The 22,968-nt window shown below is 60.0% G+C and overlaps 2 protein-coding genes across 5 annotated transcripts; one reads left to right on the top strand and one right to left on the bottom strand.

Annotated features, from left to right (window-relative positions):
* Positions 1-71: 71 nt before the first annotated feature.
* On the bottom strand, positions 72-14,114 carry TBC1D17 (TBC1 domain family member 17). The gene is made up of 17 exons (XM_081108422.1): positions 13,880-14,114; positions 13,342-13,440; positions 12,707-12,781; positions 7,365-7,488; positions 6,560-6,767; positions 5,957-6,068; positions 5,703-5,861; positions 5,232-5,360; positions 5,042-5,145; positions 4,436-4,530; positions 3,926-4,042; positions 3,748-3,848; positions 3,560-3,659; positions 1,590-1,687; positions 1,367-1,483; positions 849-935; positions 72-770 (listed from the first exon to the last, which is right to left on the bottom strand). The coding sequence occupies exons 1-17, from the start codon at positions 13,898-13,900 to the stop codon at positions 567-569; spliced, it is 1,950 nt and encodes a 649-aa protein (XP_080964548.1). The 5' UTR covers positions 13,901-14,114; the 3' UTR covers positions 72-566.
* A 155-nt stretch (positions 14,115-14,269) lies between these two features.
* AKT1S1 (AKT1 substrate 1) lies at positions 14,270-22,708 on the top strand (the record flags this gene model as incomplete). Of its 4 annotated transcripts, none has more annotated exons than XM_081108420.1 (5): positions 14,270-14,390; positions 17,978-18,363; positions 20,031-20,108; positions 20,205-20,374; positions 21,700-22,708. In XM_081108420.1, 4 exons carry the CDS (start codon positions 17,985-17,987, stop codon positions 21,841-21,843), a joined length of 771 nt encoding a protein of 256 aa, XP_080964546.1. In that variant the 3' UTR covers positions 21,844-22,708. The 4 variants fall into 4 exon arrangements, with proteins under 4 accessions (XP_080964546.1, XP_080964544.1, XP_080964545.1 ...); XM_081108418.1 differs by lacking the exon at positions 14,270-14,390 and adding an exon at positions 14,904-14,956; XM_081108419.1 differs by lacking the exon at positions 14,270-14,390 and adding an exon at positions 14,955-15,181.
* Positions 22,709-22,968: the final 260 nt, after the last annotated feature.

Raw genomic sequence — 22,968 nt, 5'->3', positions numbered from 1 at the left:
AATGGTAATCACAGGCCCGCCCGACGGTGACGGCACAGGTGGGCTCGATGCGAGTAACAAAAGGCCAGACCCACAGTGGATCAAACACGAGTTTATTTTCCTCAAGTACCACAACGCTGGAGGCAGGTCCTCAGTGTCTGAGCAGCTCTGTAGGCCCTTCCATGTCAGTTATGTCCAGGATGTGTCCCTGCACTATAAGGCTGCACCCAGCACCCCAACCTCACTCCACCTGCCTCCACAAGCCCCTCCCCCCACACCACTCACCCCCAAGGGACCTCCTCTTAATCTCATTGGCCGGGTTTGGGGTCCGCGGTCAAACACCTGCTCGGCTGAGCGGTCAGAGGGGAACACGCACCACCCCCTCCCCTTCCTACACCTACAGGCGGCCAACCGGACACAGAAATGTCAGTAAATGAAACCAGCTAATCGGAGGGCGGGGTAGCGGGGCGGGAGCCCCGCCCCTTTGCTGGCTCCACCCCCAGCCCGTGGGTGTGGTCACGGGGCGGGAGCTGGATAAAGTGCTGTGCGCCGGGCAGGCTGCGGCCGGGCCAGCCCAGCCCAGCCACTTAGGAGCCCACGCCGACCTCCTCTTCCTCCTCAGGCAGGATCTCCAGGCTGCTGTCCGGCTGCGCAGCTGCGTCCGCGGGGAGCGGCGGGGCCGGCGGGGTGCGGGTGGGCGACAGCGGCAGCGGGGAGGCGGGAGGCGAGGGGCTGTGCGGCGCTGCGGGCGGGACCAGGCCCAGGACCTCTTGCACGTTGTGCGGCAGCTCCTGGAGGGTGGGGAGGGGAAGCCAAGTCAGAAGTTTGCGGGGCGGGGAGTGGGGCTGTTGGGAAGGTGGGGGACTCACCGTGCAGGCGGTCAGCTGCCGGTAGAGGGCCTCGGCCCTCGTCAGTACGTCCTCCACGCTCAGCTTCATGGTCAGCTCGTTGATGTGCTGGGGGGGGGAGGGGGGGGGAGTGAGTCAGGCCGGCCTCGGGCCCTCAGCCCCACCGCCAGAGCGCCCACTGAGCCACACAATGGAGAGCTGGCCCCCTTGGGTCGCACAGTGTAGCTGGGGGGGGGGGGGGGGTCGGGTCAGGGGAGGTCAGCTCTCCCAGGCTTCTTGCCAGATGCAGGATCAGGAAGGGAAAGCGCGCTGAGCTCCACCCAGTGGGCTGGCCGCCCAGTTCGGGTGCTGGGGGAGCCCACAAGCACAGACCACAGGCTCCGCGAGGACACTGCAGAGCCAGGGATGGGGCCGGGCAGGAGAACAGAGCTGGCCTCAGGGCTGCCCCGCTCAGCTAACCTGCTCACACAATCCTACTCTGAGTCCCCTTCCAGACGCTGTGTCCCATGTGCACGGTCAGGAGGGCGGGGCAGCCTCACCTTGAGGATCTCATTGGAGCCGAAGCCTGAGAGCATGAGGGTGTCCCGCTCCATGTCCAGGATGGCGCAGGCCACCAGCAGGTGCAGATGGGGGCCCGGAAGCCCCGTCCACAGCACCTGGGAGCACCGGAGGGTCACAGGCCAGCCTCTGCCTGAGGTCCTACCCAGGCCTGCCCCTGCCCCTGCCCACCTCCCCCAGCCCCCACCCATGCCGGCTGCCCACCTCCCACAGCCGAAGAACATCCGGGAAGGGGAATTCCCTCTTGAACCAGATGAGCAGCCACCGGAAGCAGAAGCAGAGAGAGCCAGAGTCCTGGGAGTCTAGAGGAGGACAGCGGTGGAGGGTGGTGCTAAGCAAACAGCAAGCTCACAACCAGTGCCCGCCCCGTCCCAATTCACAGTGTGCCCGTCGGATGGCAACTAAGACCCGGCGGTGAGACCCTGCACCAGGCGAGGTGGTAACTCCTGCCCCGCGTGGGAAGCCTCTGGGCCGAGGCAGGAATGCCGTGTCAGCGGGAACCGTCCCCATCCTGCCTTCCAAACCCCGGCGAGGTGAGCCGTCCCGTGCTTCCCACGCACACACGGAGGGACAGTGAGGCCCAAGAGGTGTGAGGGAACGTCGAGCAAACACGGGAACTGGTAGAACTTTCCCGGGAAGTAGCGACGGGGACAGACATTTCAAAAGCTGTAAAAATATCTACTGCCCGAGATACAATCTCACTTCCTCGAATTTTACCTAAAGAAATTATCCAGACTCTATTTGTCACGATGAAAAACTGCAAATGTCCAGGTCAGGTCAAATCTGTTCTTGTACATCATCTTAAATCATTAAGAGGGATAAAACGCTGTGCGGTCAATACAAGTGGTGGTTCTCAACTTTCCTAACGCCGCGACCCTTTAATACAGCTCCTCATGCTGTGACCCAACCATAAAATTATTTTCGTTGCTACTTCATCACTGTAATGTTGCTACTGTTATGAATCGTCATGTAAATATCTGATATGCAGGATGTATTTTCACTGTTCGTGACCCACAGGTTGAGAACCTCTGGTTAGAACATTTTTAATGGCCCTGCTGGGGTGGCTCACTTGATTGGATGTCATCCTGGGCACCAGAAGGTTGCTGGTTCGAGTGCCAGTCAGGGCACATGCCTAGGTTGCAGGCTCAATCCCTGGTAGGAGGCTTGCAGGAGGCAGCCAATCAAGGTTTTGCTTACACCAACGTTTCTAGCTCTTTCCCTCTCCCTTCCTCTCTCTCTTAAAAAAAAAAAAAAAAAAGTCAATAAGAAAATCTTTAAAAGAAACTTTTTTGTTGTTGTTGTTATTCCCTATCCGAGTATATTTTTCCATTGATTTTTGAGAGTGGAAGGGAGGGCGAGAGACAGAAAAACATTGATGTGAGACACATCAATTGGTTGCCTCCCACACTCACCCCAACCAGGGCTGGGGATCAAGCCTGGGCCCTCCCGGCTGGGACTAAAAGAAACTTTTTTTAACGCCTGCAACCCTGGGCATGTGCCCTTGACCGGAATCGAACCCAGGACCCTTCAGTCTGCAGGCCGACGTTCTATCCTCTGAGCCAAACCGGCCAGGGCAACTAAAAGAACCTTTTAATGACAGAGGCAGCTAATGTGCAGGTGTCTCCAGAACTGGCATGAACTTTCTAGGTCTTGGTTTCCGCTCCAATACATCTCCCTCCCCCACAGTGAGCCTACACTTCACGGAAAAAATACCCATAAAGTAAGCCAACTTGTCACCTGCATCAAAAGAATACTACTATCAATAGCAACTTCCATTTTCTTCCTCTTATCTGAATTTCTTGCATTTTTTACACTGAACAAATTCCAAGACACATTTTAAGGCCAGAATGCAGCAGTCCCAGTGCCAGGAGTCCAGAGAACCAGTTTCCAACCCCGGGTTCAAGGCGGGTGGGAGTTCCCCCAGGAGCCGGGACTGATGGCGGCAGGCGGGGAGCGGGTGGACGCGCGGGCGCACACCTGCATTTCGGGGTCTGCTCCAAGCCCCCGCCCTGCTTTCACCGGTAGGTTTTGGACTCTGGGTGTTGCCAGATGTTTCTCTTTTTAGGATCAGGACCAAATGTCCTGGACACCGTCTGGGGCTGCTCATTCCCAGAGGCTCTGTGACGACACCTTTGTCCCTGCCGCCCCCCCCCCCCGCCCCCCGAGACACATACCCAGGAAGTCACAGAGCGGCGGGTCCAGCACCCGGAGGAGCAGCAGGAGCTGCCCGAGCTGCCGCTTCATGGTCTCCTGACTCTCCTCGAAGTTCCCGTGCTGTGGGGGAGGCACGGAGGCGTCGCACCCCATCCTGCCCAGGCGCCCGTCGCCCGTCGCCCGTCGCCCACCCCTGCTCCGAGCTCACCACAAGCTCCATGAAGCCACAGAAACACCAGAAGGCGTCCACCTCGTTCTGAACGACGTAGAGGATCGGGGAGAGAAGGTCGCTCATGCCCTGGACGTAGCCTGTGGGGACGGGAGGTCAGGGCCGGCCCAGGCCCTCAGCGCCCCCCGGGGCGGCGCCGCCCTGCCTGGGCGCCCACCGAGGTCGAAGTGGTACATGCAGTAGGTGAGGAGGATGTCGTTCAGCAGGCCCAGCCCCGGGTTCTCGGGACCCTCGTAGAACTTGTTGGTCCTGTCCGTGCGGCTCACGTCTCTCTCTGTGGGGACAGGGTGCAGGGTGCCAAGGTGAGAAAGTTGGGGGGGTCCCATCCCTGCTGGCCATTGGCTGCAGCCCCCCTCCCCTCTCCCCAGGCAGGTGTGGGCCAGTCCCCACCACCTGACACTGGAGGGAGGGCTGCTCCCCACGCCCCACGTCCTCCAGCGCCTGGTCACTAACCAGCCAGACGGGAACTGAGGCCCAGGGTGCGGTCACTGGCCAGGATCCCACGGTGAGAGGACGGCGAGCGGGGCTTCAGCCCAAGGAGCCTGGCTCTCCTCCCTCCCCGGCTTCGCCTCGGCCCCTGCTCACCCCATCCCCCTCGGACGCCCTCACCCCGCCCCCGGGAGGCGCGGCTCCCAGCCCCCGACCCACCGATGAGGCTGCGACCCACCGATGAGGCTGCGGTATCCGTGCAGCAGCGAGTTCCTCCGCTCCTGCTCGGGGCTCACCGACTTCCACTGCAGCTTCATCCGGAAGTACTCGTCCCTGAGGGGCGCGGGGCGGCCTGAGGGCGCCTGCCACCTCCTCCCTCCTCCGCCTCAGGCTCAGCCCGGCCCCGCCCAGAGCCCCTCCGGACCAGGCAGAGCCCCTCCTGACAGCTCAGGGCACAGACCTCCGGGTGTGGGGACCGGGCCGCACAGCAGGGGCACAGCATATACAAGGGGGCGGGTGGCCCACAGTTCAGAAGCAAAGCAGTGACCATGGGACAGTGCGGCACCAGGACACACGCAGCGGCGGGACAGGCCCGGCCCGGCCGCCGGTCTCCCCCTGCACAGGTGCTGCCCAGCACGTGACAGGCTCAAACCCAACGTGCGCCGTGCCACGTGCTGGGTGTCGTGCCACGTGCTGGGTGCTGTGCCACGAGCCGGGCGCCCTGCTGGCCGCTGGGACGTGCAGATCAAAACCGCCAATCAAAAACAAACAAACAAAAAACCCGCCAATCAGCGTGGGGGGCGGGGCGCCGCGGGGGGCGGGGCTCCGTGCTGGGCTCACTCACGTCTTCTTGCGCACGTACGCCTTGTGCTCCTCGGCGGAGCCGTCCCAGCTGAGGTAGCCCAGGAGGAACTTCCAGGCCTCTCGCCTCAGGCCGGGGCTCAGACCCTGGGGGCAGAGCGGGCGGGAGCTCAGAGGGGGCCCCCAGGCCGCCGGCCGGCCCAGCCCAGCCCCCCACCAGCCCGGCGCCTCACTCCTGAGAAGATCCGGGCTCTCAGCTCGGGGACCTGCTGCAGGCGGCCCTCGGGGCCCACGTGGCGGGCCCACTCCTCCTCTGTGACCGGAGGCGCCCGCTCCACGGCCGGCCGGGGCCCCAGCTCCACCTGTGGGACACCGCAGTGAGCCCCGACTGTGGGGGACCCCACAGCCCTCCCCCGCCGCGTCCCGGCCACCCTAAGGTCCCCTCAGCCCTTCCTAGCGCAGCAGACAGGTAATGCTCAGGGCGGGCGGGAAGCAACTCCGTCCCTGGGTCAGGGACAAAGTCACCCCAAGTCTGGAAGGGCCCCCCAATAACAGCCAGCACCAGGAGCACAGGCTGTGAGCACCTTCCAGTCACTCACGCCACCCGATGAGGGAGGTGCTGTTATTACCCCCCCTTCTCCGGGGAAATGCAGGCCCCGCCCGCGGCCGCAGCCCAAAGCAATGGGGTCCGCCCTGCTACTCACACAGGAGATGACCTCGAACCCAGGCTCGGGCTCGTCGTCGGGGACCGGGTGAAGGTCGCGGGGGGCCCCCTCCGGGTGGGGCTGCAGGGCTCCCCGGAAGAAGTTGGTCACGCGGGAGAAGCTGTTGAAGGTGGTGGAGTAGGGGTCCTGGAGGAAGCGCTGGGGACGGACGGAGGGCTGGTCACACTCCGCCCCCCTCCTCGCTCCCACAGCCCCCCTCCGGGCACAGCCCTGGGCCGCTGCTGGGGACGCACGGACACCACGTTGGAGCTGTCCTGGTCGAAGAGCTGGAGGTGGTGGAAGGAGTTGGAGAGCGCGGAGGAGTCATGCGGGAAGACGAGGTAGAGGCGGGAGTCCTGCGGGGAGCTGGAGGGAGGGTCTGGTGACGCACAGGTGGAGGCCCCGCAGTGCTCCCGCCTCCCTCCACTGGGGACTCCCTCCTCTCGGGCCTGAGACCACAGCTGGACGCCAGGGGTGGGCACGGCCAGGGCGGATGAGGGCCTGCCCCCTCCCTGGTCCGGGGACTGACCGCCCCCTCCCTGGTCCGGGGACTGACCGCCCCCTCCCTGGTTGGGCGCGAGAGGCAGCAGCCAGGGAAGCTGTTGGAATGTGAGGAGGGAGTTGCTTTCTGTCCGTCCATCCACCGGCTGCTACGCCAGGGCTGCTGGGCCCTGAGCGTGAGAAACTCCAGCATCCTGGGACCGGGCCTGCCTGACACCAAACTACCCTCTGACGTGGCGGTTACTTGTGCTAATCAGTTCCCTTTCCTGCCTTTGAATCCGTTTGAGCTGCTCCTCTCCCAGCTGAGGGCCCTGCGGCCATAGAGGGCAGAGCCTGGCGCCAAGGGGCATGCTCACCTGGCCAACAGCAGGTAGCGGCTGAGGACGCGGAGCAGGGCGCGGGTGCCCCCGCGGTGGAAGTGCAGGGCAGGCAGGGAGCCCCCGGCCTGGGTCACCAGGACCAGGTAGGCCCAGCTGAGGCCTGGCTTGGACCGGCGGATGGACTTGAGCTCCCCCAGGCTCACCCAGAAGGCCCAGGAGTCCCGGGGGCAGCTGGGCTCCGCACCTGGGGGTGGCACCGTGTCGGGAGAGGTGTGGGGAGCCAGAGGGCACATGGCACCTGTCCTAAGAGCCCACAGGAGCCAGCCCTAGGCCCCACCCTCGGGGAGCTCTGGGTCACCTCACATTTCCATGGAAACACAAGTGAATAAAATGTGAACAGAGCCCTGCCCCGGGGGCATTTGCCTGCTCCACATCGGCTCCCTGGCCCTCACTCTGCCCCTGCCCGTGTTGCCTCTGACCTCTCTCCACTCCAGACCCCACCCTGGAGCCACAACAAAGGGCCAGTGCCCACGCCAAGTGCCCCTCAGAGCCAGGCTCTGCACTGCCTCTTCCTGGAAGGGCTCCCCACCCCCGGAGGGATCAGGTGCCTCCCTGGTGCCCCTCCTGCAGCACTCAGACGGCCTGGACTCCCTGGGGATGCCCGCAGCCAACCAGAGAGCCTGGCAGAATGAGCAAGGCTGCAAACCCTGGGACACTGGCCACCCCCACCCACTCTCCTGGGACTGGAAGGCCGGGGGTGGGGGGAGCCATTTTGACTGTGGGCAGTGAAGCCCATGGTGCCATGACACCACCTGCCCCCCAGGGGTACAGCTCAGCCTACCCCTCGTGGGTTCTGAGCGGCGGGGCCGTGGCTGCACAGTGCTGATGACAGCCCAGTCGGGTTCGTAGCCGGGGTCAAAGGTTGGCTCGTCCTCCGAGGTGCAGGAGTCCCCTCCACTGGCATCCTGGGGAAAGAAGGGAAAAGAGAGGGGCTGTGGATTCAGTTTCTGGGTCGGAGCCGTGAGGCTATCCTGGAAGGTAGCCCCGTTGAACAAAGAGGGAAACTGAGGCACAAAGAGGGCACCAAGGACTGGGACTGGGCCAGGACTCAAGCCAAGTCTCCTGGTGGCTGTCATCAAAGCGTCGCCGCCTGTGAGCAGGTGGTCCAGCAGGTGGGCTCTGCCGGGGCTGCCGAGGTCTCAGTGCTGGGAGCAGGCAGTGCTCACCAAACCGCGCTCAGATCCCCGCGGGCCCACCAGGACGTGCCCACCAGGACGGCTGCGACAAAGAAGACACTCAGGGTGGGGTGGGTGGGGGGGATGTGAGGTGCGGCAGCCGCAGTGGAAGAGTGCAGTGCAGTTCCTCCAAGCGTGAAACGTGGAATCACCGTGCGGAATCACCCAGCACCTCCACGCCGGGCATGAACCCCAGAGAAACGAACGTAAATGCCCATGTGGGAACTCGGACAGTATTCCTAAGAGCCAAGAAAGGGAAACAACCCAGTGTCCGCCAGCTGAGGAATAATCACAGCGTCAGAGCCACAGAATATTACTCGGCAATAAAGAGGAGCAAAGCTCTGACCCACGCTGCAACACAGACGGACCTCGAAAGCACCCAAAGCAAAGAAGCCAGACACACAGGACCGTGAACTGTGTGATTCCGTCTATGAAATGTCCAGAACAGGCCGATCTGTGGACAGAAAGGAGACTAGTGGTCGCCAGGAGCTGGGAGAGGGGAGAAGGGAGAGCAACTGCTGACAGCTAGAGGGTTTCTTCGGGGCACGCACCGCGGAATGTTCTGGAATTGGACACTGGCTACGGCTGCAAAATCGTGCGAATACTAAAATCCACTGACTTATGCAATTCAAAACTCTTAAGTTTTACCATAAAATTGAGCTTGCGGTAAGTAAATTCTATCTCGATAAAAGAAAAAAGTAGCCGGCTCACAGGTTATGAAAATAAGGTGAGGGGTGACGTTAGAATCACAGCAACATGAGAGGGTCCCCTGGTCTCCCCTGGAAGTCGCAGCAACAGGTTTCCTCAGGAGGCTGAGCGGTTCCCCACCCGGTGAAGCATCCGAAGGTGGGGAGTTGGAAGGAACGGGGAGGAGGGGAGGAAGAGGAGCTGAGATGGGCATGGATGTGGGTCTCAGGAGAGGGGGGATCAGGTTGCCCCCTGCACTCCCTGCAGCCCAAGGAGATACAGGTGTGTTCCCTGCCTGCGTGGTCAGCACCTGCTGCTGCTGCAGCTGAGCCCAGTGACAGGGAGGAGCCAGCACAGAGGTGCAGCCATAGTATTTTGGCAGCCACTACTGCCAAACAGAAAAACAAAGCCACAAGCTGGCCGCCTCCCCGCTGCGGGCTAGCAGCGGGCCCCAGAGGCTATAGCATTGAGTATCAGGCTACAGAGCACATTATCTGCAGCCCTGAACGCTGGGGAGGCATGTGGCTGATGTGGCTCAGTTGGTTGGGCATCGTTCTGGGCACTGACAGGTTGCCAGTTCGATTCCCGGTCAGAGCACATGCCGCTGGGGAGGACTGCAGGCTTGATTGCCTCGAGGTGCAGGAGGCAGCCAATCAATGTCTCCCTCTCGTATCTAAAAATCAAATTTTTTTTAAATCTTAAAAAAAAAAAAAAAAACTGGAGAGAAATAAGCATCTTTCCCTGAGCAGGAGGAGCACACTGTGGCTAATCCCAGTGATGGGTGGCACAGAGGTGAGGCAGCTGAGGTCAGGCAGTCGCCATTACTGGGAGAACAAAGCCACAAGCACCCCAGCCAGCCTCTCCCCCGTCACTCCGCCCCGACTCATCACCGCTGTACTGCTGCACTGGGATTTCATGGGTCTGGGGAACCCCACCGCCACATTCCCCCAGAGGGGTGGAGCCCTGAGGCGGAGGCGAACTGTCAGAGGAGACGCCTATTCTGAGCAATCCTGAGAAAAAAGAGCAAAGCCAAAAGTATCACACTCCCTGACTTCAAATTATACCACAAAGAGACAATAATCAAAACAGTATGGTATTGGCAGAAAAACAGATACACAAACCAATGGGACAGAACTGAGATCCCAAAAATAAACCCCTGTGTATATGGGCAAATAATTTTGACAAAGGAGCCAAAACACATCTAATGGAGAAAAGAAATCCTCTTCAATTAATAGCGCTGGGAAATTAGAAAGCCCTAAGCAAGAGAATGGAACTTGACTGTTGTCACAAAAATGAACTCAAAATGGATCAAAGACCTAAAAACTACATATCCCAGGCTCCCTTGCAGCTAGAGTGCCAAACACAAGACAGAGTCTACCAATCCGATACACTAATCTCTGGAAAGTGGAAATTAGGTGAGGGCAACTTCCTGCCACTTTGGCCTGTTTGGCTGATGAGCAAGGAGGAGACTCATCTGTCTTCATCTTCCTGCCCTCGGAGAGGCAACGGGGGCGGCGGTGGGGCCAGCTCAGTCTTCCAGGCCCCGTCACTAGCTTTGTAGCAGCGCTGACGACTGTGCCCTTGAACTCGACAGCGCCAATGCTGTCCCATATGCACAGCCCTCATTCTGGCAGTGGTGGCGGCCCCCTCACAGGTGAGTGCTGAAGCGTCAGTCCCGTTCCTCCCGCCCTGGTGCAATTCTGTCAGCCTCCACGCCTCTGCACGTCATCCGTGCTGCTAAAGTAACGGGAGACGAACTCCTGCACCCAACCCTGCATGACGAGAGCGACGACACCAGAGGACGCAGCCTGGGTCTACCGTGGCCATCTCTGCTGCTGCGCCCAGGCTGACGGAGCCCCCCAGCAATCGCTTCCCCAGCATTCCCTGCGGTTCTAAGTGGCCTACAGACCCACTCTGCTGCCAGAGGGAACTGAGATGATATCTGTGGGGAGTCTGAGGACGGAAAGTTCCTGGTAAAAAAGGCACCTACGGGAGTGATCACCCTTTGGTTCACCTTTGGGTGTTGTCGAGGGAGAATACCGTGTTTGGAGCTGTAGCAGGGCCACGAGGGGAGGGCCAGGAACTGGCAGGGACACCTGCCCACAAGACTGCCGAACCAGCCCCAGCAACGCCATCTCTGCCCTCCGTGCTATTTGCCAAATAGCATCTCCCTGCCTCTCAGGCAAACAGCAGGATCACAGCTCACTGAACTCTCCTGGCTGGTGGGGCCGTGCAACGAGTTCTGGCCAAGGGGCTGGGACAGATCACTTCCAGGCTGGATTTTAATCTGGCTCTTTCTCTGCCACAAGGAATGGCGACTGTTAAAATGCTGGCCGCGCCAGCAGCAGGCTCCTTGAGTACTTGTGATGAGCAGAGCTCACTGGCCAACCTGCAACTCACACGTAGGGTGAACAAACACAGTCAAAAAGGCCGGAGCTCCAGAGGCCCTTTGGGACCTAAAACAGCCTTGAGGATGGCTAGGACACGCACGGGGTGGCAGCGCAGGATGGAGGACACTGGGTCCTCACACACGTGAACCTGTACTTCTGGGCTTTTTTTTTTTTTTTCCCTCAGAGAGATTTGTCGTTCCACTTGTGTATGCGTTCATTGGTTGCTACCTGTATGTGCCCTGACCGGAGATCAAACCCACAACCTTGGTGTATTGGGATAAGGCTATAACCACTGAGCTACTCAGCCAGGGCAGAACTTCTGGGCTTTTTAATGGGAGAGCAATAAGCTTCTACCTTGTGTAGGCCCATTATTCCTATTTCTGTCACTTACGCACAGCCAAATGCAACTCCTAACCAGTGCAGAGGGTTTCTGGGAAATTTCATTTTTCTTGACGAGGACAGATTGGTTGGTACCACGCTCGCCCCCTTCTTCTTGCCTTAAAAGGTAGGTGCTCTGGCTGGAGCTGAAGCAGTTATTTACAGCCATGAGGGCAACCACAGTAGGTCTCAGTGATCCAGGCGCTGATGGCAACCATCAAGAGGCCACCAGCTAGACGGTCAGGGTGTCTGACCTCTTAGAGTGTTGCGTCTGTTTAACCTGCCATCAGCCTGGTTTTGTGTTCCTTGGAGCTGAACGAATCCTGAATGCCTGTCTTCCCTCCTGCTGAAGCTCACCTGTGGGTTTGCTATTTGGAAGTAAGAGTGTCAAGGACGACAACAGTATTCTCTAGAACAGCCAGACTGCCTTCCAGCTTGGTGACAAATGCAAAACCCTGGTCCTTCTGCCCCAACTCCCTGGGGGCAGGTGCCTGGGATCGCCATTTGTACCCCCCAGGTCATTTGAGACCCCATGGCCCCAGCTGAAGCTTCCTCCTCTCCCCCTGGCCCATCACACTGCCCCCTCCCTGACCTAGCCTCCAATCTCCCTCCATTTGGTCCTTTGGCCCAACTCACACATGCCCCCATCAGGGAGCTTTCTACACTCACACCTTTCTCCTCCCGCGGTTGCCCCCAGGGTCCCCAGGACAGGATCCACGCTTCGGAGCCTAGCATTTCAGGCCCAACCACCTTTCAGCAAACCCCTCTGCAGAGACGTACCACATCCCCTGAGCCGGAACCCACTTCCTCCTGCCCCTCTCATCTTCAGAATCCCAGCCCACACGTCTGCCCCCCAGGGAGAAGCAGGGCTCTAGAAGCAGCTCAAACACAAGTTCCAACAACCTCCTAGGTTTTTTAATCCCGGAAAAGAGGCTTCCTCTCCCTGTGCCTCAATTTCTCAGAAACAGAATGGTCGTGAGGGCTTAGGCAGGGTCTGGGCAGGATTCGTCTCTGGGTGCCAGCACCGTCCAGCACAGGGCCTGGCAAGGAGCAGCCCCAGGAGACACGTACTGCAAAGGGCGAGGTCCTGGACTGGGGGAGGTAGGGGTGCCTTGGACGTGGGCGAGTAGCCTCGGTCGGGTCCTGTTCCCTCTGCGGACATGACGGCAGGGCTGCCCCAGAGGGAATGCCACCCTTCTTCAGTTCTTATGGGCTAACAACCGTGCCACCCAATCCACAGGCCCAGCTGTCTTCTTGTCCCAGCGGGGCTCTCCCAGGAAGCAAAGGGGGTACAGGGACAGGTGTCCCCGCAGCCACAAACCCGCTTTCTTCCCGTGAATGGGCATCTTCAGCCCCATCTCACAGAGGAAACCAAACAGGGTCACATCTGCCCCGAGGGTAGGCCTGGGACTGCACCCAGCACTTTCAAGTGCCTTCCACTGCCTGGGCCTAGGACAACGCCAGTGGAGAAGCGGCAAGCGAGGGAAGCCTACCTTTTTGGAGAAGAGGATCTGGGTGGAATCTCCAGCCTCCTCCACCGGAGCCCAGTGCAGAAGGACGTCGTTGTCCTGAGGGAGGGGGAGAGAGGTTAGAGGGGCTCTCTCCCCTCCTAACTCCCCAAACCATACTGGCAAACTTCTTCCCCATTTTAGGCTTTCAGCTTGACAAAGCCTTGCCCCTCTCTCCAGTCCACACCCCGTGCATCCTCCTAAGGCAGCGGTTCTCAACCTGTGGGTCGCCAACCTGTGGGCTGCGACCCCTTTGGGGGTCGAACGACCCTTTCACAGGGGTCGTCTAAGACCATCGGAAAACACATATATAATTACGTATTGTTTTTGTGATGAATCACTATGCTTTCATTATGTTCAATTTGTAACAATGAAAATACATCCTGCGCATCAGATATTTACGTTACGATTCATAACAGCAGCAAAATTACAGTTATGAAGTAGCAATGAAAATTTTATGGTTGTGGGTCACCACAACATGAGGAACTGTATTAAAGGGTCACAGCGTTAGGAAGGTTGAGAACCACTGTGTCTCATCGCTGACAACCAGATGGCACTCCGCCAGATGCAGCCTCCACCCCGCTCTGGTCCTGCCCGAGCCCTGCCCCCCCCCGGCCCACCTTCTCCACAACACGGACGACGCCAGCGATGAGGGAGTCCGGGTCCTGGTGCTTCTTGGCGCTGGTGTGCAGGTACACGCCTCCCTTCTCAAACACCACCTGAGCACGGGAACCAGTAAGGGGCGGGGCCCCAGGGCAGAACCACACCGAGGGGCGGGGCTCAGAAGGGAGCCAATGGGAGTGGTCCTGGGGAGGGGCTATCCTCCCGGTGGGCGGGGCCCGGGAGTGGCGAATCCCAAATACCAACAAACTAGCGAGGCGTTGGGCCCGGAGGCAGAGAAGGGGTTAGGGATCGGGGTTCGAGGGGGTGTGGATTCCAGAAGGGGCGGGGCCTAGGAGAGCACCCCAGGGGCAGGGCCCGAAGATAAGGGTCTTCCCCGGGGCAGAGGCGGGGAGGGAGAGCGCGTTATCGGCGGATGGTGTCTCCGCCGGGGAAGGGCCGGGCTCCCGAGGCGCGGCGCGGCCCGACGGGAAAGCCGCCCCAGCGGAGGGGCGGCCCCTCTAGACGGACGCGAGGGAAGGCCTCCGCCGTGCTTACCCTGTAACCGGCTCCCTCCATAGCCGCGGCCGAGGACCCGCTGACCCGGCTCCCTCCTGTTCCGGGTCAAGGTGCTGTCACGTCCGGATAGGAGCCTCCCCTCGGTCCCTGGAGAGTGGTAGCGCCCTGGCCCGTCCTGGAAGGGGAGTGGGTGTCACTATTTTTCTAAATGGGGTGGTGGAACTTGCGCCACGAGCGTTCCAGTCACGAGGGTTTCGGTCCCGGCGCGGACGGCGGGGGCGGAGCGAGGGTGCGCAGGCGCAGTGCCCCCGTCCTGACCGCAAAGTAAACAAGGAGGCGGGGCCTGGAGCCCCGCCCCCGCGCCCCAACTCCGAGACGCCTACTCCTTCCCCTGGGTGGTGCCCTGGCATCGAAGCCGAAGGGGTGCCATTTTGCTTGAGGGCGCGGGCCAGGACCGTCCGCTGAGGCCATGTTAGTGCGGGGCGGTCTCATCCCTCTGCAGGGCACGAAGCGAGGCTCTGGGAAAGAGAAACCGGGAGAGGAAAAGAAGGTGAGAGAAGCTGTGCATCGCAACAGGCGCTGAGGGATTCGGGTTAACGGGTTGAGCCCGTCAGCGTCCCCGGGAACGAAGCGGTCTCAGACGAAACCACGAGTCACCGCCGGGAGAAAGCCTTCCGGGCTGCCATATTGCAATTGGGCAAACCGAAGCAGGAAAGGCTGGCCTGTTGGATCTTTGCCAGTCTCCGTGCCGAAGGGGCTAGGCCTGAGGGCGAGCCCTTATTCATTATGGTCAAATGATACTAGGCTGGTTGCCATGTCAGTAGCGGGCATGGCTTTCTTCTACTTCTGTGGAGAAGGTTGATTATAAGTGAGGGACTGGTCCCGAGTGTTTATGTGCAGGCTGCCATATTGCTGGGGGGGGGGGGGGTGTGTTACTCCATCTTTCTTGTGGGCAGTGAAGTCCCCGCGGCCGCCATCTTTGGCTCGGGCGGCCCCCGCGGAGGAGGCGGAGTGCGCAGCGCGGAGGCGGGCCAAGTGCCCGGAAGTGACGCTCAGTGCCGCCATGTCTTTTGAGGGCGGCGACGGCGCCAGGCCGGCCATGCTAGCTCCGGGCACGTGAGTGGAGGCGGCGTTGCGAGCCACGGGGTGGGGAGGACTCGGCGGTCGGAGGAGAGGGGCGCCGGGGGGGCGAGCCGCCTTCGGGAGTGACGGAGCCGGCGTGTGCCCAGGGGCAGAGGTCGCCCAGCGCCCGCTCGCTGAGCGCTGGGGAGCGGTGGCTGGCATGGACCGCCGGGTCTGAACCGAGACGAACCCTGGGCAGCCGTATCTTCCGGTCTCCAGGTCCATCAGGATTCTCTGACTGTGAACCTGGTCTCTAGGGTTGGGGGGTGCTGGGGGGACCGTCTCGGGACGCCCTCACCCGTCTGAAGGAGGGACTTCCGGCTCTGTCCCCCACCGGGGCGGGATTTCCTGTTTTCTTTCTGGAGAAGGGTCTCCGCTGGCCCCCGGGCGAGCTGGGGGCGTCTCCGGGCGGTGGAGAGAGACCCCAGGCAGTCACCCCGCGCGGGTCCGCGGGTGCATCCTCGAGTGCCTCCCACCTTCGAGCGGGAGGCTGGGGTGGCGCTTGCAGTTTGACAGATGGTGGGAGCGGCGCTCCACTAGCCTCCCTCCTTCCTGGGGTCAGCTTCCTCACCTCCTGACCTTCTAAGAGGCCAGTCCTCTCACCTCTCCCTGCCCTCCCGGGGGACAGTCTCCCTTCCTTTCCCTCTCTCCCTAATCTTAAACTGCCCCCTTGATGGGAGGGCCTTCTCCATCTCTCAGCGCTTCGCAGGGTGCAGGACTAACTCCAGCAGCTGTAGGGACTGGAGACTCCCCAAGTCTTCGTTTCTTTCCTCTTGGGTAACTGGTTCCAGTGAGTCCCCAGAGAGGTCTGCCTGGAACGCCTCCTTTTTGTGCATGCTCTGAGGTGGGGGGTGGGGGGGCTTGCCCCCATTACTCTCTTTGCAGCCGGGCGTTATGTTAAGGCCTAGGAGAGAGAGGAAGCTAACCCTGGCGATCCAAGGAAGTGAGAACAGCAGGCCTAGCACTGCCAGGCTGTGTGACCCGGGACCAGTCACTTCCCGCCCCGGCTTCAGGGTCCTCCCTCCGATGGGGTTGAGCGGCACTTAGGTTTTGGTGCTGGGCAGACAGCAGTGTCAGCCCTGTCTACCCTGTCTAGCTGGAGCCTCCAGGCCAGCGCCGGAAGCTCTCCGAGCCTCACTTTCCCCTTCTTGACTGGGAGGTTATACACCTTTCCTCACAAGGAAGGCAGGGTGGCATCCGGTGTTCAGAAAAGGGTGTGGCTTCAGACCGGCCGCCTGGCCCTGGTCCCAGAGCAGACTCTCCCTGGGCCTCCGTTGCAGTGTGAACGGGGTAGAGCTGGTGAGAGGGTGGGATGAGCACGTGGGTGGCACCCTCGGGCCCCTGCCTGGCACAAGGCAAGTGCTCCGGGGCCTGTCGGGACGGGTGCTGGTGGTTCTCTCATTGTGTGTGCCTTCGGCCAGGGTGAGCTCTGGGTGCCTCGTTTTAAAGAATGTTTCTTTATTGTTGAACCTGAGTGCCTCAGTTTTGAGAAACAGTTTTTTTAAAAAATACATTTTTATTGACTTCAGAGACAAAGGGAGAGAGATAGAAACATCAGTGATGGGAGAGAATCATTGATCAGCTGCCTCCTGCACGCCCCCCACTGGGGATCGAGTTGGCAACCTAGGCATGTGCCCTTGACTGGAATCGAACCTGGGACCCCTCAGTCCGCAGGCTGACGCTCTACCCACTGAGCCAAACCAGCCGGGGCTTAAGAAACAGTCTTGTAGGAAAGACAGAAGTTTTGCGGGCTGAACCCAGGTGCAAACCAGAGCTCGCACACCATTTTCTGACCAGCCCCACCCGCAAGGCGGTCGTGCTGGGCCAGGCTTGCTGCGGGCTCAGAGATGAGCCCAACAGGCCTGCCCTCAGGGGCTCCCACACTGGCTGGGGAGATGGATGTGGATCCAGACAGTACTCCCCAGAGAGAGATGTCCTCGAATGGGTGTCAGTCAGATATTGGGGAGTCCACAGGGCAAGGTGTGGGGGCTGCCACGATCTAGAGGTGAGGGAAAGAATGACAAGTAAATGGAAGGCCCGTGGTCCAGATGTGGGGGGAAGACACCTTGACCTCGGCCTCAGAAGTCTGCAAGGGGCTGTGAGCTTGTCATTGGGGTTCTGGGGAGGGGCAGGGGCAGCTCCAGGCTGGAAGGACCCCTGCAGGGCCATGTGCTGGCCGGACTGGAGGCTGGAAGGCACTGGAAGAGGCTGGATGGGCAGGGCAGCGCTGTCCAATAGAAATACAATACTAACCGTACACCTAATTCAATATCCCCATAAGCCACGTTTAAAAAGTAAAAAGAAAGCAGATGAAGTTCATTTTCACTATGTAATTTAGTCAGTTTGCCTAAAATACCATTTCAACAAGCAGTCACCCTCCGATTGCTCTCGAGGTACAGTGGGGCCTTGACTTACGAGTGTTCCGACTAACGAGTTTTTCGAGATACGAGCCGTCTCTTGGCCAATTTTTTGCTTTGAGTTGCGAGCTAAAATTCGGGTTACGAGCCAGCTTCAGATACCCCACCGCTAGTTGGCGCAGCGAACGTCACAGTGAACGCCACATCAGCCCAGCATCACCTGTCTCACTCGTTCACTTTAATGATTTGGCACACGAGTAATTTGAGTTACGAGCTCCGTCACGGAACGAATTAAACTCGTAAGTCAAGGTCCCTCTGTATTTTGCATCCCAGTGTGGCTCACACACGCAGCACCTGTCACTTTGACCTGCCCCGTCTCCGGTGCTCCTCGCTCACCTGTGGCCGGTGGCTCCCAAAGGCCGGTCCAAGAGGAGAGACGGGGGCAGGGGGCACAGGGCAGGGCAGCGGGGTGGGATTGGGCGGTTGAGGTCTGATGGGGGAGGAATTCTAGGGGAGTGATGGGTTTGGGGGAAGATGCTGAGCTCAACTGGGACAGGTGGATGGGAGGGTGGGTGTCTAGGGACAGGTGGACACTTGGGGCTGAGTGGGGTCAGTGCAGTCCACCCAGTCTCACCCCTCTGTCCTGCTCTGCCCGCAGGGCGCGGATGGCGTCGGGGCGCCCCGAGGAGCTGTGGGAGGCCGTGGTCGGGGCTGCTGAGCGCTTCCGGGCCCACACAGGCATGGAGCTGGTGCTGCTGACGGCTGCGCCGCCCCCGCCACCCCTGCCTGGCCCCTGCGCCTATGCAGCCCATGGCCGCGGGGCTCTGGCTGAGGCTGCCCGCCACTGCCTCCAGGACATCGCCCTGGCCCACCGGGCTGCCGCTGCTGCCCGGCCCCCCATCCCTCCACCAGCACCACAGCCACCCAGCCCTGTCAGGAGCCCATCGCAGCTTGCCCTGCCCAGGGAGGAAGACAAGGAGGAGGAGGACGAGCTGACAGAGACGGAGCCCTCTGGGGAGCGGCTGGGCGTCAGCGATAACGGAGGTGAGAGGCACGGACGGCGCGGACCGGGGTGGCCCTGTGCTTGGCAAGTTGCCTGCGCAGAAGGTTTTCCGGGAGGCGTGGGACTTGCTTATCTCTGAGGCCTGAGGTTCTGTGGAAGCCGGAGTCTCATAGAGCCTGTGTGCCAGGCTGGCCTGCTGCCTGTGAGCCCCCGTGTGATCTTGAGCAAGTCATTGTCCCTTCCTGAGCTTCAGTTTTCTTACACTGTGCTGGGTCCAACCTATGGGACTCCTGGTCTAGCCAGAGAACTGGAGACTGTGCCCTGTAGAGGCTGTGGGGTTGGGGGTAGGGGATCTCCTGAGCTGGAATCATGAGCAGAACAGGGTTTATTTCAAATCAGGATGCCTGATGTCTATGAGAACAAGATAGGCGTTAAGGGGGAGCCAAGGGAGGGAGCAACAGGCAATTTTAGGGGGAAACTCGAGGTTGGATGCTTCCCAGAGACTGGACTGTGACATTAGGGTTTTGAAGAGTCAATAGGAGTTTGCAGGGGGCTCAATAAATAGGAGTTACTTGTTCGTTTTTGTCACTCAATAGCTGGCTTCTAACTATTGTGAGGAGAAAGCCTGCATAGGGTTAAGGGCACAGATTCTGGAGCCATATGGCCTGAGTTCAGATCCCATCACACCATTGATGAACTGTGGGACTTCAGGCAGGTGGCTTAACCTCTCTGTGCCTTTAGGTTTCCATGATGTCAGGCAGGAATCATAATAATCTTATATTTCTGTATTTTGAATGAATAACCTGTATTTTGAGTGAGTTCATCCCAAACAGACCTTACAGAAGGGGTGGGGATAGTCGGGCCCATGGTCTGGCCCTGCCAAGGCAGTAGGGGTGAGTTAATTAAATGTTTGACCAAATATAGCAGGCTAATTTTTAAAAATATATATATTTTTATTGATTTCAGAGAGGAAGGGAGAGGGAGAGAGAGAGAGAAACATTAATGATGAGAGAATCATTGATCGGCTGCCTTCTGTAGGCCCCCTACTGGGGACCGAGCCCCCAACCTAGGCATATGCCCTTGACCGGAATCAAACCCGGGACCCTCCAGTCTGCAGGCTGACGCTCTGTCCACTGAGCCAAACCGGCTAGGGCAGTGGTCGGCAAACTGCGGCTCGGCAAACCGCGGCTCGAGAGCCACATGCGGCTCTTTGGCCCCTTGAGTGTGGCTCTTCCACAAAATACTGACTTCTGTGCATCGGCCACAAAGTTTCAGTTGCACTGTACGTGCGTGTCCGCACATGGTATTTTGCGGAAGAGCCACACTCAAGGGGCCAAAGAGCCACATGTGGCTCTCGAGCCGCGGTTTGCCGACCAGGGGGCTAGGAAAAGCAGGCTAATTTTTAAGTTGGTAATTTTGTATGGCCCGTGAGTGATGTTATAAATATCCAAATGGCCCTTGGCAGAAAACAGGTTCCCTGCCTTACAGACTTCGTTCAGCTAGTTGCTTCCACCTGAGAATGTAACAGATAGAAACTAGATCTGTTTCTGCGGATGACCAGGCAGATAACCAGGGGAAGGGTGTTTGAGGCAGAAGGAATAGTGTTCCAGAAACCCCGAGGTTTGCAAGGGCCTAGCCGGTGCAGGGAGCAGGGGGCGGTGGCTGGAGGAGGCGACCTGACTGGCTGGGCCTGTACCGCCATGCACAGGGCTCTTTGTGATGGACGAGGATGCCACGCTCCAGGACCTGCCCCCCTTCTGCGAGTCGGACCCCGAGAGCACAGACGGTAAGTGTCCCAGTTGTCCCCACACCCTGGGTGGGGGTGGGAGTGGGTGTCTGGGATGGAGGCAGGGGCAGAGGTGAAGTGTACCCTCTCTCTCAGACGGCAGCCTGAGCGAGGAGACCCCCACTAGCCTCTCCGCCTACGCCGTGCCCCCGGCCTCAGCCCTGCCCACACAGCAGTACGCCAGGTCCCTGCCTGTGTCCGTGCCCATCTGGACCTTCAAGGAAAAGAGGACAGAAGCACGGTCATCGGATGAAGAGAACGGGCCGGTGAGGGGCAAAAGGGGAGGTGGGAAGGGCTCAGAGCCACCTCCTCCAGGAAGTCCTCAGACATGGGTGCCGCATTTCATAGGATTAATCCTACCTCCCACATCACCAGGCAGGTTCTTGGGCCTGAGCCATGCAGTGTTGACGATCACGGCCTCACAGCGTGTCCCAGTGTCTTGTAGACAAAGTCTGCTCCCATTTCCAGCTCCGTGTATAGAGGAGATGCTGCACGCAGGCACAAGGATTTGGGTATCCCCTCCAGCTGGGGGAACCGAGGCTCAGGGGGACCGATCACCTTCCTTACACACACCCTTGTCCGCTGTTCCTCCTGTTTGATCCTACATGTGCAGTTCCTGGGGTGGCCTGGATGGGTCATCATCGCCCATCACTGAAGCTGCTGAAGCACAGGGGAAACCGAGGCACCGAGAGTACATGTGACTTCTCCAGACCTCAGTCTGTAAGGGGCAGTGCTGGAGTGGCACCAGCTTCCTTTTGGAAAGGAGCTATGGGCTCCATGGGAGGCGGCCATGGTCCCAGATGGACCCTGCCCGAGACTCCTCAGTGTCCGCATTTACACTGGCGGGTCCAGCAGCGGCTGCCGCCCTGGGTACCGCTGGTGGGGACACTGTTAACGAACAACGTTCAAGGCCTGAGCTCTGGGCTCCAGGCTGGTCTCTGAACGGGTCTTTGTCGGTGGCCTCTCAGCCTGCTGAGGGCCAGGCCCAACTCGGGGTAACAGGGACGGTAAGGGAGGTGGACTAGGTGGGGCTGCAGGCAGGATGACAGGACCCTCAGGCGGAGGCTGGCATGGAGAGGGATCCTCTCTCCAGCTCCGGCCACATGGCAGCCTGCCCTCCTGAGCTGTCCCTGTTGATCTTCTCAGACCCTGTTTCAGAGGAGGAGACGGAAGCCTCCACCAGGGGGCGAGGTCCCTGTGGACAGCGAGGGGGTGGCAGTAGCCTGACTGGCACATGACTGGATCTCCCACCCAAACCCTTAGAGTGAGACCCTCCTGGTGCACACAGCCTGATGGGCAGCAGAGGAGCAGCACTTCCACTGTGAGAAGGATCTAGAACGCAGTGGTCCAGGCCAAGGAGGGGAGAAGGGCAGGAAGGCTTCTTGGAGGAGGTGGTATTTGAACCGGGTAGGAAGGTCCGATATCGAGCAACTCGGGGTGAAGGGCCTTGCGGCCATGGGCATGGCAGGGGCAAAAGTACTTGGGGGGTCCCCGGAGCCCAGGGTGCAGGCGCTGACCGCCAGGGTTGCAGTCTGAGGAGGGACACGTGGGCGCCATTGGGGGTGCTGACGCATCCATGTCGTCTCCGCAGCCCTCCTCCCCAGACCTGGACCGCATCGCGGCGAGCATGCGCGCGCTGGTGATGCGGGAGGCCGAGGACACCCAGGTCTTCGGGGACCTGCCACGACCTCGACTAAACACCAGCGACTTCCAGAAGCTGATACGGAAATACTGAGGCCCCGGAGACAGCCTCTGGCCCCGTGTCCGCCGGTCCTACACTACACCCCGCCCCCCGCCCCCCCAGGCCCGCCAATCGGAGTCCCATCCCTTCCAGCCTTCCACCCCCTTCTGCGCCAGGCGGGGGGCCTGTCCAGCGCTCCACAGGCTGTCGCCCCTTTTCCTGCCCAGCGACAGATCGTTTCTATTAAGGGACTGGCTTGCTCTCCAATCGGGAGTGGCTAGTTCTAAACCCTAAATGGGTGGACTCGCGTCGTTTTCTGCCTAGCGACAAGGGCTTTGCTCGCACGGCATTGGCTCTAACCCTGTAAAGAGCGTAGCCAAGGCCCAGGATTGGGTGGTGGCGCTCCACTTCAGACGGTGAATGGGCAGCTTCATTTGATTGGCTGGAGCCCTGTAAAGGTCTACACCAATCTGCCAGTCACCACGGGCCCTTCCTAAATTCTTCTACCTGATTGGGTCCAGCCTCCTGGGGGCGTGGCCAAGCCCTTCTGTGCCCAGGATGAGCCTGTGACCTTAAATTTAGGTTCTTGACACTACAGGGGCTAAGGTTTTTTTACTAAGTCCTGACAGCTGGGCTCTGGCCCCTCAGGGATGGCCCGGCCCTGCCCTGCACCTGACACTCACTGGGTCCATCCCGTAACAGCCTGCCAATCGGAAGCCCGTCCTTCCATCCAGGACGTCCCCGGCTCCCGCCCTCTCCCCTTCCCCCACAGGTGCCTTAAAGGGCCCTTGTCCACCCAAGGTGGGGGCAGGGGCCCTCACTCTCCGGCCCTGATGTCGGGGGGAGTTGGGGGGTGGGGATCGCGAGTTGGGAGGGGCGCTCTGAGATTAAAGAGTTTTACCGCTGTTACATGAGCTTGAAATATGTTGTGGGTGTTCATTCAACGAACTTTCTGAGGTCGAATCAGCAGCATCTCATCGCTGTAAAGTCGGGAGTGGGAATTGTCCCCATTTTGCAGGTAAAAAGGGACATTCATGACCCCCCGTCCCAGTCTTACGGGCAGGGAGGGGCTGAGTGTTGAAATCGGGATTTGAACCTACATAGTCCCAGCAAAGCCAGGACACCTCCCGCCGAGCCCAGCCCGGGGGTTTTCTGCCATAAAACAGCTGGAGCTTAGGG

The sequence above is a fragment of the Myotis nattereri genome (assembly GCF_964212035.1).
Source record: "Myotis nattereri genome assembly, chromosome: 15".
NCBI lineage: Eukaryota > Metazoa > Chordata > Mammalia > Chiroptera > Vespertilionidae > Myotis > Myotis nattereri.
Note: the sequence above shows the minus strand (reverse complement) of the source record. Positions and strands in the feature narration are given on the sequence as shown.

Excerpts from the sequence above, each read along its gene's own strand:
- TBC1D17 (XM_081108422.1), bottom strand. The coding sequence starts at position 13,900 with ATGGAGGGAGCCGGTTACAGG. Across the intron at positions 12,782-13,341 it reads TCGTCCGTGTTGTGGAGAAG|GACAACGACGTCCTTCTGCA; the intron begins GTGGGCCGGGGG and ends CCCCTCCCTCAG. Across the intron at positions 4,531-5,041 it reads GCGTACGTGCGCAAGAAGAC|GGACGAGTACTTCCGGATGA; the intron begins GTGAGTGAGCCC and ends CGCGCCCCTCAG.